At 33.1% G+C, this 16,303-nt stretch overlaps 2 protein-coding genes across 2 annotated transcripts; both read left to right on the top strand.

The window, feature by feature from the left end:
• The first annotated feature begins 895 nt into the window (after positions 1 to 895).
• On the top strand, positions 896 to 3,446 carry LOC142626818 (phosphoglycerate mutase-like protein AT74). The gene is made up of 2 exons (XM_075800531.1): positions 896 to 1,419; positions 2,980 to 3,446. The coding sequence occupies exons 1-2, from the start codon at positions 957 to 959 to the stop codon at positions 3,408 to 3,410; spliced, it is 894 nt and encodes a 297-aa protein (XP_075656646.1). The 5' UTR covers positions 896 to 956; the 3' UTR covers positions 3,411 to 3,446.
• Positions 3,447 to 8,014: 4,568 nt separating this feature from the next.
• LOC142627645 (uncharacterized) lies at positions 8,015 to 10,979 on the top strand. Its single transcript, XM_075801523.1, has 3 exons — positions 8,015 to 8,387; positions 9,067 to 9,090; positions 10,306 to 10,979. The coding sequence occupies exons 1-3, from the start codon at positions 8,198 to 8,200 to the stop codon at positions 10,626 to 10,628; spliced, it is 537 nt and encodes a 178-aa protein (XP_075657638.1). The 5' UTR covers positions 8,015 to 8,197; the 3' UTR covers positions 10,629 to 10,979.
• The last annotated feature ends 5,324 nt before the right edge of the window (positions 10,980 to 16,303 follow it).

The raw sequence follows: 16,303 nt of genomic DNA, 5'->3' as shown, positions 1-16,303 counted from the left end.
TAAAATTAAAAATTCTTGCAATATTATATATCTATAGTTCAAAAAATAAAAACACTATCAAGATCAATTTTGAATAAAATGAGGAAGTTGAATTTTTTATTTTTTTGTAACAATAATTCTCCTAATAAAAAAACAAGAAGTTAGGTTAAATTGTTCACATTGTTTATAACATGGGTTACGATTATGATTGGGCTAATATCATTTTTCACATAACCTTATATGAGCATACTATTGACACCCTATTATTCACATATATATTACTCTTGATTTACTATTAGAAAAACAATAAGTTTAACCACATAATAAATTTCTTAATATTTGTCACAAGTGTCGATAGAGCATATTGTGATTATTGATAATGTGCAAATTTGTTGACTAGGTAGTCTATACAGTAGACAAATCTTTGATGACCACAAATTTTCACACAACAATAACCACCTGAGAGAAGAGAAGTTACAGAGATCTACCATATATCTGACCCCACAACTTCCACACAGTAATTAACACAACTTGCTTCATCATCAAGTTTTGAAAAACAAAAATTCTAAAATTGCAGTTTAAATCACAACTTTTCTCAAAATCAATCGTAGCGCAAACGATAAATGATGAAGAAAATGTGATAGGTTCATATGAGAGTAATCGACAATCAATCATAATGTACCACGTAAGATAGTTGTGATAAAAATTGTAGCAATTTATTATGTGTTACTAAAATTATTCAATTTTTTTTTTTTTTGGGATAAAAACTAGAATTACTCAATTAAAAAGCTGTTATATAGGGTTGAACATTTGTTTTTGATAGGATAGTGATGAAGATTAAAAGCCAAATTAGAAAGCCTATATATAAATTGAGAGAATCACACTTGTAAGAAACAAAAATCCTCCAAAACCCAATTACCACATTTTTTTTCCCACACTTGGATATTGGATGCACTTCCAAAAAAAAAAAAAAAAAAATGCATCCAAAACCAAACCATTCAACATTGCCAGTGCTCCCAAAGCGCATAATCATAATGCGACACGGCGAGTCGAGGGGCAATTTGGACAATTCAGCCTACAGCACAATCCCTGACCACCAAATCCCGCTCACCGACGTGGGCCTGACCCAGGCCCAAAACGCCGGGGCCCGACTCCGCCAGCTCATCTCCACAGCCTCCTCCACGGACTCGTGGCGCGTGCACTTCTACGTGTCCCCATACGCCCGCGCCCAATCGACGCTGAGAGAACTGGGTCGGAGCTTCACGAAGAAACGGGTCATAGGGGTCCGAGAAGAATGTCGGATCCGAGAGCAAGACTTCGGGAACTTCCAGGTGGAAGAGAGGATGAGAGCGATCAAACGAACACGCAACAGGTTCGGTCGTTTCTTCTATCGTTTCCCTGAAGGCGAGTCCGCTGCTGACGTCTTCGACCGCGTTTCTAGTACGTCTTCTCTTCTGTTTTCTTTTGTTTTGTGTGTACGCTTTTTTACGAAAAGATGCATGTTTTGCTAACGAACGAGCAGGCTTATTGCTTGTCGACGAATATGAGAAAAACTAACATTACGTAACTCATGGCATTCCGTTATAAACCTAGCAATAAACCTAACCGCACCATTCACATTGATCTTATATAGAGGTTCCATTGGAGGGCACCAATTCACATCCAGATGTGGAGAAGCCTTATGATGCTTACACCATTGAATCAAAGACGTACGGGCCAGCCTTCCTCGGTTTCCCATGGCGAAAATCATTTCTATTAGTCCATAACGCCTAGACAATGGTAACAGCTAAACCCGTGTCTTCCATCTCCCACTGTGCATCCATTAGTATATACCATAAGAAATCAGAAAAAAGTTCTGAAAAGGAACAGCTGACAAAAGAGAGAAGAGAGTTGAAGAACCCCATGTCCCCCGATCCTTAGAGCAATCCCAAAATAGATGGAACAAAGATTCAGATGTACCTCCATATTCCTCACAAGTGCTATCTACCAATACAGATCTGCGTACAAGATTATCTTTTGTTGGCAAAGTGCCTAATCTTATGTGGGATTTGGATTTTCCACAATCTCTTCCAAAACAGACGCATGCTACTCCCGTCAGAACTAGAGCCCATCTCCCTGTTAGTCTCAAAATCCAAAGCCACCTTATGAGCACTTTTAACAGTGAAAAAAAACATTTGAAGTTTCCGCCCAAACCTGCTTGACGCTTGTTCTTATTGTTATCCGTGTTTTCATGCATTTCTGTAATATGTGTGCGCTTTATTTACTACAAAGTATGCCCATCACAACTTCTAATACAATGGACTGATCTATGAGTTCAAAATGGTGGACAAGAAGTACTATAAAATGTTAATAAAACAAAAAAGATTGGCCGGTATACGGTTAAATATTAAACCTTTGCCAAATTATCCAATCTAAATTTATATTTGAATAAGTTCTAGCTACAGAAACACACAATTAAGTACTTCTTTATAGACCGCCAGAGACTTTCCCTCAAACTTTGAATCAGAGTTTGGCTGGTTAATTAGGTTCTCCGAACTATAATAATTATATATATGAAATTACATTACAAGTGCAGTATTCAATTTCTTATGTTGGAATTACTGTTTGCTTGTGCACATGTGCTATTGGTACTAGACAATTAGACGTAGCTTTAACTGGCCTGAATTTGATGCTTCCCAAGTGAGCCAAGTAGCAGCCACAAAATCCGACCTTTTTCTCCAAAAAAAAAAAAAAAACGACCTAACTTGAAATCCTTTAGGGAATGTTCTTTGAGGGATTTTCTTGCTTTGAATTATTATTCCAGTAAAATGGAAATGCCATTCATGTCCTATGCAGTAAATTGCAATACAAGAATTTGTATTGGGTGGTATAGAGGGGGGTGGGGGTGCATGGTTGTTGAGCCCTGTCAGTTAGTTGGAAGTATATTCCTGAAAGGAGGAATTATTTTCAAATTTTGTGTCATTGAAATGCAGAATTGAAGTGGGAATTTGAATCTTACAGGTTTTCTTGAATCACTGTGGAGGGACATAGACATGAAAAGGCTTCACCATGACCCTTCCCATGACTTGAGTCTTATAATCGTCTCACATGGGCTAACCTCACAGGTCTTCCTCATGAAGTGGTTCAAGTGGACTGTTGAGCAATTTGAGCGCCTAAACAATCTTGGGAACTGTGAATTCCGAGTGATGGAATTAGGAGATGGTGGAGAATACAGCTTAGCAATCCATCACACAGAGGAGGAAATGCATGAATGGGGACTTGATGCTGAAATGATAGCTGACCAAAAATGGCGAATCAATGCCCACAGGGGTGAATGGAATGGAAATTGTCCCTGGTATCTTGATGCTTTCTTTGACCATCTAGATGACTCGGATGACAATGAAGACAGTGTGGACGAATCCCCAAGTGATTATTCTAGTGTATGTGCATAGGTTGTCCAGAACTTGAATTGGAAGTTCTTTTGATTTACTTGATTTGTGTATTGGAATCGGAAAGTTGACGTTGATTTGGCCTTCAAGCCATGGTGTAAAAATCAAAATTTATTCTTTCAATTTGAGAGTTGCGAAGAAGAAAATCAGTTCAAAACTCTGAATTTTTTTTTTAATATTGGCTTTCTTGTTACAGATTGAACAAAAACAAAGACCACATTCATGGATATTTTCAATAAACTGGTGCTTCTAAATGTGTAAAAATCTGCTATATTTATCCTACACTGCTAGGTGAAGTAAAAAATATAGTGCATTGCATCAACTTATACAAAAGTTTCTATCTATTTTAACGTAAAAATAAACCTATTTTTATCTATTTTACACTATTTTATTTAAATAATAAATATATTTTTATTTTTTTATGAGTATGATGAGAGAATGAGGTGAGAGAAAAAAATATTAAAATAATGAAATACAAAGCTACAGTAATAATGTCTATTTACATGGTTATTATAGTAACTTTACAAATTTATATATCTTTAACTTGACTAATATGGGTAATTTTGGATCTTGGATATGTAAAATTGAATCTTTTTTTTATTTTTCATTTTCAGATGCATTTTGTGCTTGACAGAGGATATTTTGCTCTTTACTTAAGGATTTTGTACTTTTTTTTTTGGAGATGGTGACAGAACTTGCAAGTTAGGCACCTTTTTTGACATGGAATGTGATATATTTGAATCATTGAATGCAGAGTTTTAAATGATAGCATCAATGATCAAACAAGCAGATACAAAAGATGCAAACAAGCGTAGTTTGCACTATGTTGGCACTACTTTCTTTGCATTTTTGGACAGAAAATTACACTTCAATTGATCAGATGCAAACAAAGTAAGTAATGAGGTATCCAAATTGGAAGTTGTTGCCAACAAGTCAAGCTAGTTTATTACCTTTTTTGGACAGAAAATTACACTTCAATTGATCAGATGCAAACAAACTGAGTAATGAGCTATCCAAATTGGAAGTTGTTGCCAACAAGTCAAGCTAAGTTATTACCTTTGAAACATATTTCCTAATTTGCATCCATCACATTAGTGTTTTTGGAAAATTCTTAGGTAGTCCCGGAGTATAGTGAAATGGTGCTCCATTCTCTCACATTCATAGTGGACCCCATCATGAATTTAATGAGCGGACCCCACCATGGATGTGAGAGGAGGGAGCACCATTCTCCGTGCTCCGGGAGTACCTAAAAATTACTCAATGTTTTTCTAATTTAAATGGAAATTTAATGTTAACTAGGTCGTAGTTAGCCTAAAAAAACGATCAATAACTTCTATATAGTTAATTCTAATACAGTAATAATTTAGGTGATGACAACGATTATTTGAATGACATTTGAATTTTTGATATCTTGTGGCCTATGCCTGGTACTTTTGTATTGACATCTTGTGGAATATGCGTGAGATTTTAAGAAGAAACTGTTTGGGGTGCCTGTCAAATTTAAAATAGGAAGAAAATATAAGTCCATTTAATTTATAATTATCACAAATAATTGTGAATTTTTTTATAATGAATAAAGTATGAGTATTGAGAATTGTTGGGCTGCAGGTTTTGAAAATAAATATGTCGAACACTAATATTATATTCCTAAAAATGGATTATCATTTAAAAGCAATCCAAGTCTCCTAGAAGTAAAATTCTGATTTTTTTATTAAGCACATCCAAATGAAAAGCATGGGCTGGATTAGTAATTGAGTTTTCATTAAACTCTATAAAGCAAAAAGATATAGTTATCTATTATTCGTGATGCGATATTAATTTATTTTAATGATATATTTTAACCAAGTTTTTGCACCATGTGCATTCTATTTTGTTATTAGTTTCTTCCATTATTTCAATAAATTTCTATATTCTATTTCATAGATAAAATAAAAAAATAATTTTTTTTAATTTTTAAAAATATTTCAATAACTTTCTTTTCAAAAAATCGTAACATTCGGTGTTCTAATTTATAGGCAAAGTCACAAAATTGAAAGATAATTAAAGTAGTTTAGTAATATGACCATACTAAATGTATTAATAAATTTGAGAATTGCATGATGGAGTAAATTCCATGCTTACTCAAGAATGCAAATATCCTTAAAAAAATAAAAAAAAAGAATGCAAATGTTGTTTTGATAAAATCAAAATGCAAATGTCCTTCAATTATTTTCTTTACTTTTTTTTTTTTTGGGATTTTCTTTACATTCTTGATTGTGTTTAATATACATTTTTTATGGACTTGTTTCAAGTAACTAAAATTGAGTAAGAATACCATATTTCAAATTAATTGTTTCCTATATAAATTTTAGAAAATGACATTAAAATTTAATTATATTTAAATAATTAATGCACCACTTAACATAATTTTTTTTTGAGAAAAAACTACTTAAAATAATTAATATAACGAAATAAATTTATTTATCCTATTATTAATCTCAAATAAAAATAATTTTTTATAAAAAAATAATCATATGAAATGAATCACATTTATCTAAAACAATATTCAATATTGAAATTTAGTATAACCATGGGATTAAATTGATACATCATTAAAAATATTAGGAATCAAATTGACACAATCGAAAAGTTAGAGAATTAAGATATAGTTAAAGCATAGAGACCAATTTTGTAGTTTACCTTATATATTTTGATTAATTTTGAAAGGACTTGAATTGGGTCTAATGTTCAGTTACATTGACCCATCTAGATAATGACACATGTTATAATTGGACATGACTCGCGAACCCGACACAATACAACACAAAATTAGCAGGTAATGGGTTGAGGTTTAATGGGTTCGTGACATATTCGGGTTAACACGACTGACCTGTTTAATAAACGAGTTGGGTTAGTGTTCAACCCATGGAACTTGTTTGACCCATATGACCCGTTTAATTAAATGACATTTTATCAATATACCCTTCAAATATTAAGTATATAAACTTATTAGTTATTGTGGTTTACTTTATTTGACACATTGTGATTGATTATTTGTGATATTGAGGTATTCTTTAGTTTTGAATAATTATTTGTAATGCAGTTACTCATTAGTTTTGAATTTTATATTAAAAATATTTATTTATCTGTTTTTTCATAATTTTTTTCATTTTGATAAAATTTAATAAATAGGTCGACATAACTGACTCGTTTAATATATGAGTTGTGTTAGAGTTGAAAATTTTTGACCTGTTTAAAAAACATGTTGGATTAGTGAGTGTTGACCCATATACTCATGAGTTGACCCGTTTAAAAAACATAATCAGATATTCATGAGTTGACACGACAAGAACTCGACACATAAACATGAATTACCACCTCTACAATTTGGTGACTTATATTAAAAATAAAAACTTTAAGATTCACTATGAAAGATACTGAATTACATGTGTGTATAAATGTATGTGTTTGTGGGTGTTTATAAAAGTTTGTATAAGTTAATAAATTATTATTATAAGTTGCCCCCCAAACAAAGATTTCTGACTCCTCTAACCATTCCTCACTCCATTGGCTAATCTAATGTACTAATACTTTGATATTGATACAAACTTTATTGAGATGGAAGCTTATATAAAGAAAATATCAAAGAACTCATCACATGTCTAAAAAAAAAAAAAACTACAATTTAGGGTCCGTTTGGATACAGTTTTTGCTGAAAACTAAAAACACTGTTGTAAAATAATTTTTGAATGTATGAATATTGCTGTAAGACCCATTTCTAATGAAAAAGTTGTTGAAAAGTGAAATTTGTGGGTCCCGTGAAAAGTGCACAGGACCCATTGGTATGCACTATCTACTGCTTTTTGCTAGGTGAACAATGCATTGACAAAAAAGTAAAAAATCATGGCTAAAAAAAAACAAAAAACCAGAGGAAACGCATACGCAAAACGCGCTGCTTTTCAGCTATCTAAACCCCACCTTAGTATGATCACGGTTCAACAACAAGAAACTTTATTAGTTTAACACTGAAACTAACAACGAGAATTTAAATTTAAATAGACACATAACGTTTATTATTTTATAACTATCTTCACTTCAAATAATAATAATAAAACTAGCCTTTTGTTAAATTTTGATAATGTGATAAATTTGATTCATTAAATGAAAGGTGTGTATCGCTTAATTGATAAAGTTTTTTTTTTTTTTTAAAAGTAAGAGATGAAATTTTATCTTTCCGATAGAATTTTAAGAACTGTGATTGGATTGAGTTATCCAATAATTATGCAGTTCATAATCCGCTGAAGTTTTGTCTAACTGCTATGCTCTACAGAGACTGCCTTCCTTTATTGAGTTATCCAATAATTATGCAGTTCATAATCTCTCTTACCCTCTCTCTCAAATTCAACCCGCATTTTGCAAATCCAAGAAAAATCCAATCTTTACACTTTTTCGGGATCTGGGTCACCTTTATTTACCCTGAAAAACAAAGAAAGAGAGTACCTTTCACAGTTTCACACGTATATAAATTCTAGTTGAAGTTAAAAAAGTGCCTTCAATCATTGAATTTTTATAGTAAAACTCTGCGTCTTTGACCCGAGACTTGAAATGGGTATCTGATACCTGACTTTTGGGTCTTCTTTATTTTTGCTAAAACATGACAATCACACACTTTTTAGAAGACACACCCAGTACTTCAATGATTGTGCTACAGTCATCTTGAAATGGGTACCTTGTTTCTAATTTGAGCATTCTTCAAATTTTAAATCTTTTTTTTTCTTCTTCTAAAAAATTCACAGTAGTAAGGGGAATATATGGCTTATTTAGCAGCAGAGCATGCTCATGTTCTTTTGAAGGTGGTGTTGATTTGCTCATTTTGGAGTTTGTTTTGGTGCATAGTTGGACCATATCTCTTTAAGGAGAATTCAACTGTTGATACTTCTTTATGTCCTCCATGCCGCGTTTGTGATTGCTCTTTAGACAATTTCCACTCCATATCTTTAGGTGAGGTTCAGTTTTCAGCAGAGACCATTCAAAATTTTCTGATAGTATAGAAACATTGGTCAGTTTGGAAATTTAGGTCTGTCTACTTTGTTGAGATTATGTTCCAACATTGAAAAATTACTATAGCATTGTTTGTAAGTTAATAGAGTAGAAATGATGCTTGTTTTGTTTTTGATTGTAATGGTGAGGAATAAGCCACATCAACTGGATGGGAAAGCATTGTGTATATCACTTATATTTGGGTTAGCATTTAATGGGCAATTAATTCTTAACATTTTTGTTTCTTTGATATTTGTCTCTTCTCTATTTGAATGTGGAAAAGTAGCCCCACTCAAACTGATTTGCTATTGATTTATTGAAGTATGTAAGTGTAAATCAAGATTATACAATTTTGAAGAGCAGGATGCTTGAGGAAAATGTATAATTTGTATGACTGTTTTGACATGATTAAGCTAGGAGTCAAATTAGGCATCCAGATACATTTGGAATGGCTATGTTGTTGTTTCTGCTATGGTTTGCAAGTTTAGAATAAGGGATATGGGTGACTTGACTGATAGGTTTGTTAATAATTTCCTAAGCCTCAACATTTGTTTTGTGTCTATCTTTGAGCTTTCTGATATTTGTTATATTTCGATGTCACTTCTTTTAATGCACTGTTTTGTTCTTTATCTTCTTGCAGATGTTCTCAACAGCTCATTTTCAGGTCAGTTCATGTGTCTTGCTTCTGTTTTTGTTGTTAATTTTTATTGGTAGCGCAGTATTGGGATGGGATCATGTGGATCTGGCAGTTAGGAACCACTAAAACTTGTAAACACTTCAGCTTTGTATCTAGTGGGAGATTAATTCGGTGCTTTTGAGAATAGGGTGCTGATGAACTTATTTCTAGGAAGAAATGAAATAGTAATGTGATTTACTGCAGATGTAAAAGGAAGGGCAATTAGAAACTGTATATAGCTAGAGATTTTAATTGAATATATATATATATATATATATATATATAAAGGGAAAAAAAGGAGTACATTTAGCTAGGGACTGTAATTAAGAGCTGTATTTGCTTCTTTTCTGGCAGTCTGAAGCTTTGTGTAGAAATTTTTTAAGCATCCAAAGATTTAAAATTTTTCTGATACATTAATGTTTATTTATTTATTTATTTTGATACAAGATAGAATTTCTAGTCTAGCCTAATCTAAGTGTATATGTGTGTGAAGCTCCCTCCTAGAGACTTGAACCCCGGCCCTTGCCCCCCACATCCCACAACTATTTATATTTGTGGAGTGACCACCGCACCAAGGGTGCACGGTGGATATTTATTTATAAATTGTACTAAAAAAAAGTAATTTAAAGGCTTTTAATGTTTTTTGTTTGAAAAGTAATGATTTAAATATACTAATTTTGACCTTTATTAGTTTTTTTTTACCATATTAAACTCAGTAAACCAGCAGTCTTCTGGAAAGCAATGCACACCTGAGATATGGTTAATCCTTCATTCAACATTGGAGTCAAATGGTGGAAATTTAAGAACAATTTGTAAAAAGCCTTGGCTTTCTGCCATTGATATTTAGATGGAATGTTTAGTTGCTTAAGAACTCAACTTGTTTTCTTTGAAATGTCCGTATAGAGTTTATGATCTATGATTGAAAAACTGAATTTTGTAAGGAAATCCCTAACCTGAGAAATTGTGGTTTTCCATGAAACTTAAGGAGGTTAATTGCAAGAGATTTAACTGGAACCTAAAAGGACAAGTTTTACTTTAAAAAATGGATAAAGCATGAAAAAAAAAAAGAAGCTCATAGGTGCATTTATACATTTGCTTGATACATGCCTTCTGTAACCTCAGATCAATTTGCAACATTCAAACATGATTATGTAGCAAGTTTTCTTCTGTATATTGTTTGATCATAATATTCTTTATGTGCAGACTGTGGTAAAAATAATCCCGAGATGAATAAGGAATTGAAGAAGGATTTAGTAGATTTACTGTCAGAGGAGCTAAATTTACAGAAAGATGTTGCTAATGAAACTATTGCACACACCAAGGTTTTAATACTTGATGCTACAAAAACCTTGTCACACTATCAAAAGGAGGCAGAAAAGTGCAATGTTGGTATGGAAACTTGTGAAGAAGGAAGGGAAAAGGCTGAAAGAGAACTCATAGAGGAGCGCAAGCTTTCTGCATTGTGGGAGAAACGAGCTCGTAATCATGGCTGGAATGACAGCAGAAAAGTGCAATGCTGGAATTGAAACTTGCGAAGAAGGGAAAGGGCTGAAAGAGAACTAATAGAGGAGTGCAAGCTTTCTGCATTGTGGGAGAAACGAGCTCGTTATCATGGGTGGAAAGACTACAGAATAATACGTTCATGATTTTGGTTATCATATTATTCTTTTCTAATGTTGATGTTAGGCCTTTTGATTGAGGCATATTATGTTTAGGGTTGGGCTTTTAATTTTGGTATAGTTTGTACACTAATCCTTAGAGGTCTTCTTGTGAATATAGGTACGTTTGACAGAATTTACTTTTCAATTGGTCTATCTATTGAAAATTAAAGAAAGGGAAAGCAGTTTAGTGATGTGGGATTCGTTTTGTGGATTTTAGAATTTAGAACTTCTCGGATCTATTGGGTGTTGCCCAAGTCTCTTGATTGGGTGGAGGTGGAGGATTTGGTTTGGGAAGCATTCAACGGACATTTGGAATTGTACTCTGTTATGCCTGATGTGAATATTGTGGAGGAAATGAAATATATGCACTTTTAAAGATATGGAAAGATCAAATCCTTAGTTGGAATCATTGTAGATTGGTGTCAAGGGTGGACTCTTTCACATAAGTGCTCCTGTTTAGATTTCATAGAATCACTTTAAGTTTTGAGGATATATTTCTGTTGGGTTACTCTGTGATCACATTATATATAGTCAGCCTAAAAAAAGAGATTTTAGATTTCATATAATGTGACATCCATTTTTGCTCTTGTTGATGATGAGCTAAGGTTCATAGTGTTCACCATGATAAGAGAGTGGCAAGTTTCTTTGGGCCGTGAGGGAAGGTTTAATCCTAGCTTGGACTGTAGGCTTTCGGAACCTTTGGCAAGTTTCAGTTATGCACCATCTACATAGAACCAAATAAAATGTGGTGATTGGCGATATATTAGCTTCTATGGGAAATCTACCTATGCAGGTTCATTACTTACTTTGGACTTGTACTCCTTTTATGTATTGTTGGGGCTGATCTGGTATTTCGAAAAAAATTTCTTTATAACATTATCCTTATTAATAATATTTACTGGAGCTTAGATAGATTTTAACATCTTTAACTTAACTGAAGCAGCTAAAAAATTACAGCATTAAGAAATCAGGAAATGCTTGTGTGCCTCCATCCCTACTTGGATATACGTCGAGTATCAAATTAATGGGGTTAATTTTAGCCTTCATTAGGGATGAAAAATATATGTATATATATCGTTTCTCTAGCTAACTGAAATGACCTCCAGTACAATATTGACAACTTTGATCCTACTCCTATGTAATAATATCGGACACTAACGTTCGTGTTGGAAATTAAGCTTACCGGTTTCAAATATAAAGCCAGGCACTCACAGCCAACCTTTAAGTAATGGATGACCATTTTGATTATTATCATTACTATGACATTTCTGGATTATGAAAATTTCTAAAATGCTCACCATTTTTTTTTAATAAACCTCTGAGAAAAACCCCCACTCAAAAAATATAGAAAAGCAAAAAAACTAAAATTAAAAAGCTGCTTAGTCTGAAGACTCCTAACTGAAGCTATACATTATACATAGTTTCTTACAGAAATTTTCATTCGAGAATTCATAAAACCCATGAAATCTAGGAAAGAATCACAATGTAAATTTCCAAAAGCTCAAAGCTATTCGTATCAAGAGCACAACAGAATGCTCTTCCAAGAATTTCTGGTTAGCTCTTTATCGTTGAAGGCATGCCAAACTGTCGACATGATACAAAGAGGAACAACCCCCAAATCTCACCCTTCTCACTACAACAAACTCTCCATTTCCAATGAGGCAACTATATCTAGTTATCTACCACCTTTTGAGACATCACATTTTGAAGCATCATGTTAGTAAATGTCTGTGTGCTGTCCATTTCCTCATCTTTGCAACATACAAGTGTAAATGTGTACAAATGAGAGTTCTGTCAGCAAACAATGAGAATCTATACATATTAAAGAAACTGAATTTAGCTTACAGGGCAGAGATGTATAATGAACAACATGAACATCATCAATAAATGCCAAGAGCCTTGTAACTCAATTGACACCGCTTAATGTTTCAACTAAGATGTCTAAAGTTCAAATCCTCCCTCCCCCAACAATTGAGTTATCAAAAAAAAAAAAATAATCAACAATGATTCACAAACTGGCACCATAGATGTTGATGGTTGAAATTGTCTGTAATACAATCTAGGGGCCTCTGGCAAGCAGGTGTCAATATTGCAATCCTACAGAGAAGACATTTATGATTTATTAAAGATTTCTAAGCATTATATCATATCACAAGTCTCCTCAAGGAAGAGACATAAATGAAAAGAAAGCTAATTATAATTCCAGATGGATTATCAGTGCATCATGCATGTACTGAGTACAAATTGAAGCAGTCACAGCATGGAGTGTATGTGCAGATTTAGTAACAGCCAAATATCGCCTTTTTATCACCTTAGCATATCATATTGGATGTGGATCAATCAAGATCAAATTCAAAATTCATATTAAGGCATACCTTTGGCTGGTTTTGCAGTCAACTCCTACTCCTCTGTTTTTGACTTTCCCATCATGCTTGTTGAACGGTGGAATCTTTTCGCCAGAGGTCTTGGAGCCCTTGTTTTTCGGTCAAATCCTCTCACACAAATAAACCCTGCAAATCAGTGATTAATTATATTTCAGAAAGTTCTTAATTTCAAATGGTATCATTAGACAAAAAGTATACATTAATTCCTTCTCTTTATTTAGCTTCCTTCTTTCTTTGAAAGAACTTTATAAGTTTTTAGTTACAATATGAAAGTCTATATAATAGATACATATTTGCAATTTTAATTTTCTTGGTGGTCTCTTTGAGTAATTTATTAAACTTCTTTTATAATAGCTGTCTTTGGTGCTCATCCACACTTGCAAAGTTACTTAGTTTTTTATTTTCTTTTTCTTTAAGTTAGGTATTTGGTGTATGCATATAGATGTTCTTTTTAATTTTTATTTTTTTCATAACTAAATAATTACTTAAAAATGTCCAGAGGTGCCAGTATATCCAAGTCCCCCACTGCAACCAAAAAAAGGGAATAAAACTTGAATAGAAAAGAAAAAGAAAGGTGCATTGTACTGATATAACATATTTTGAAGTGAATGAAATAAGAGAGAACCTTGTAAAAATATTATTAAAATCTTGGTTATGTGTTTAAAATATATGCAAATATAAATCTATACTATTTGGAGAACCTTTAACAGAACCCATTTCATTGTAGGCATTGAAAGGTTCATACCATTGACGAGATTATTTTTATTTCTACAATGGGTAGGGGAGACTTGAACTAGCAAATTACTGTGGATACAATAAGTTACTGTTCCAAACCAAATAATACATGGAAAACTTATTGGATTATATGTAGTTTTGGCCTCTCATGTTGACATTTAACTATGGAGGGACTGTTGTAATAGACAATGGGATCAGCTCCTTAAAACTCACTCTTCTAACTTTCATACTTCAAAAAAAAAAAAAAAAACAAAATCCAGCTAGGTGGAGCAGCAGCTCCTGAGAGGAAAATACTTTGACAAAAAAATGGATACGACGGAGTTCCAATCTCTCCTTGTGCCTAAAGCTTTTTTTAAAAAAGATATCACCAAATCTAAACCTATCTACTAACATCCCATGTGCTTTTTCTGTTGAACTCCCTACATGACAATTGGTTGTACAAAATGGACCAACGACCCCAACAAAAAAAGAAAATCAAAACTTTAACTAAAAGCTAAAAGATCTAGAAACCAAAATGAGACAAATAGCTCAAACTGCTAAGTGGCCTCGGAACAATATCAAGTCTCTCTCTCTCCAAAAAAAACAAGACTATAAAGTGCACAAAGATTTACTATTATGATTTCAATGGCTGATTAAGCTTATCCAGATTCATAAATTTTGAGGCTATTCTTGAGTGATATGGGCTCCTATTGTGTCCTTAAGTGAAACATATTTCCTTAAGTTAAATATGTGCATTGGTTATATGGGATACTGGCCTCATTTGCAAGCATGTCATAATTTTTGTGTGCTGAATACTTTCCAGTTAGGTTTTTCTTTTTTTCTTTTTTCTTTTTTGAATAAATCTAAAATTCTCATAGTTTTTCAGTTAGTTGGACCTTGCTTATGAGTCAAAACAGTTTCAATAGTGCTTTCAATCACAGTTATGCATATTGAGGGGCATAGTGTCTTCCCATGGGTAGCATTTCATAAATTCTGTAATTTCTTTGTTATATTGAAAGCAATTAGCTAATATTAAAACTGAAGCAGTCTTTGATCACTGAGTCATACCTCTGATAAAGCAAGTCCGAATTTCATCTATTGATAAACCTGTTTATACCCCCCCAAAAACAAGGAATGTGTGAGACATTAATTTGACCTTATATTGTTGAGCTCAATTTTTGTAATGCTTGTTTACCTCTAAGTATTGTTGTTGCTGAAGTTGCAAAGTATGCAGTTCGCCTTTCTAGATGCCATATCAATTCCCTAGGAACATTTATTGGGTTTTGGCTTGATTCATCATCAGCAAATACCTGCAAGGGGGTTTTCAGCTTGAGAATGCCCATAATCTTATAAGATGAAAAACACTGACTAAGGAAGCAAAGAGTTTTTGAATAATTTCACCTCATTAACTTGAAAGTATGTTCCATTCAGTGGAAAGCTCCCTCTCATTGCCGTTTGACAAGGTATCTGTTGGATTGGTTTGTTGGTCATATCTTACCAATAATAGTCAACCATATTTAATTGTAGCTATGGAAATTAGGATTTGTGCATGGGTTAGGATTTTAACTTACCAAAATTGTTCCGCGAATTGTGTTGGAGTTCTGTTCTCGAATACTGTTGCAAGAAAAGCATGTTTTCTCATTGCAGAGTTCTCCATCCTGGGAATTGCATCTTTTCTTCGGTGGTTCAAATGAATTGGCAGTTTCACCTGAAATGAAACATTGTTGCAACTAATTTAATTAGCATGCATATGGAATTATGACATATTACATCTTGAGAAAGTCATTAGTGTCTCTTGAATTTTGACTTGCAGATCTTCAATGTAGACAAATGGAAATATGTTATTTGAGGCCATTAACCACTTCTTTTTTTCAGAAAAAAAAAAAAAAGAAAGAAAGAGAAAAATTAAGCATGAGTATCATGTATTGTGTATGTCATATAGGTGAAGTGTTTGATTGTTCAGTGCAGTACGGTATTGTTTTCTCTATGTTATCTTGTACCTGGTGTCCATATGGCAAGAAGGTATGGGCATGGATCATCATTTACTCGTCTATCGAGCTGAAAAATCATAGAAAAGAAGGTTAATTACATATATGCCAATACTAGCTCTTACAATGTAGAAGGTGAGCTAACTTACTCCTTTAAGAAGTGGATGAAAATCCGGAATTACATACCTGCAAAAAAATAGATATTAGTTAGCATGCATTGGGTAGCGTTTCATCCATTGCTATAATATTTTTTTGGTAAGTATCATCCATTGCTATAATATGGTAATTAATTATTCATCAACAAGAAAATATAATAAATGTACCAAATTCTCAGCCTAGCTTTTGCAAACTGAAATCAATATTAGCATGTTTAAGAGTAAAAATTTATTGGATAGTTGTTTCTTCAACATTTTTCTCATAGGGCCTCCTCATACTCTATTACGCAATTAAAGTG

The sequence above is a fragment of the Castanea sativa genome, chromosome 3 (assembly GCF_040712315.1).
Source record: "Castanea sativa cultivar Marrone di Chiusa Pesio chromosome 3, ASM4071231v1".
Taxonomy (NCBI): Eukaryota; Viridiplantae; Streptophyta; class Magnoliopsida; order Fagales; family Fagaceae; genus Castanea; species Castanea sativa.
Note: the sequence above shows the minus strand (reverse complement) of the source record. Positions and strands in the feature narration are given on the sequence as shown.

Coding starts and splice junctions, on each gene's coding strand:
- LOC142626818 (XM_075800531.1), top strand. CDS start 957: ATGCATCCAAAACCAAACCATTCAACATTGCCAGTGCTCCCAAAGCGC. Junction 1,420..2,979: donor CGTCTTCGACCGCGTTTCTA/GTACGTCTTCTC, acceptor TGAATCTTACAG/GTTTTCTTGAATCACTGTGG.
- LOC142627645 (XM_075801523.1), top strand. CDS start 8,198: ATGGCTTATTTAGCAGCAGAGCATGCTCATGTTCTTTTGAAGGTGGTG. Junction 8,388..9,066: donor TTTCCACTCCATATCTTTAG/GTGAGGTTCAGT, acceptor ATCTTCTTGCAG/ATGTTCTCAACAGCTCATTT. Junction 9,091..10,305: donor TCTCAACAGCTCATTTTCAG/GTCAGTTCATGT, acceptor CTTTATGTGCAG/ACTGTGGTAAAAATAATCCC.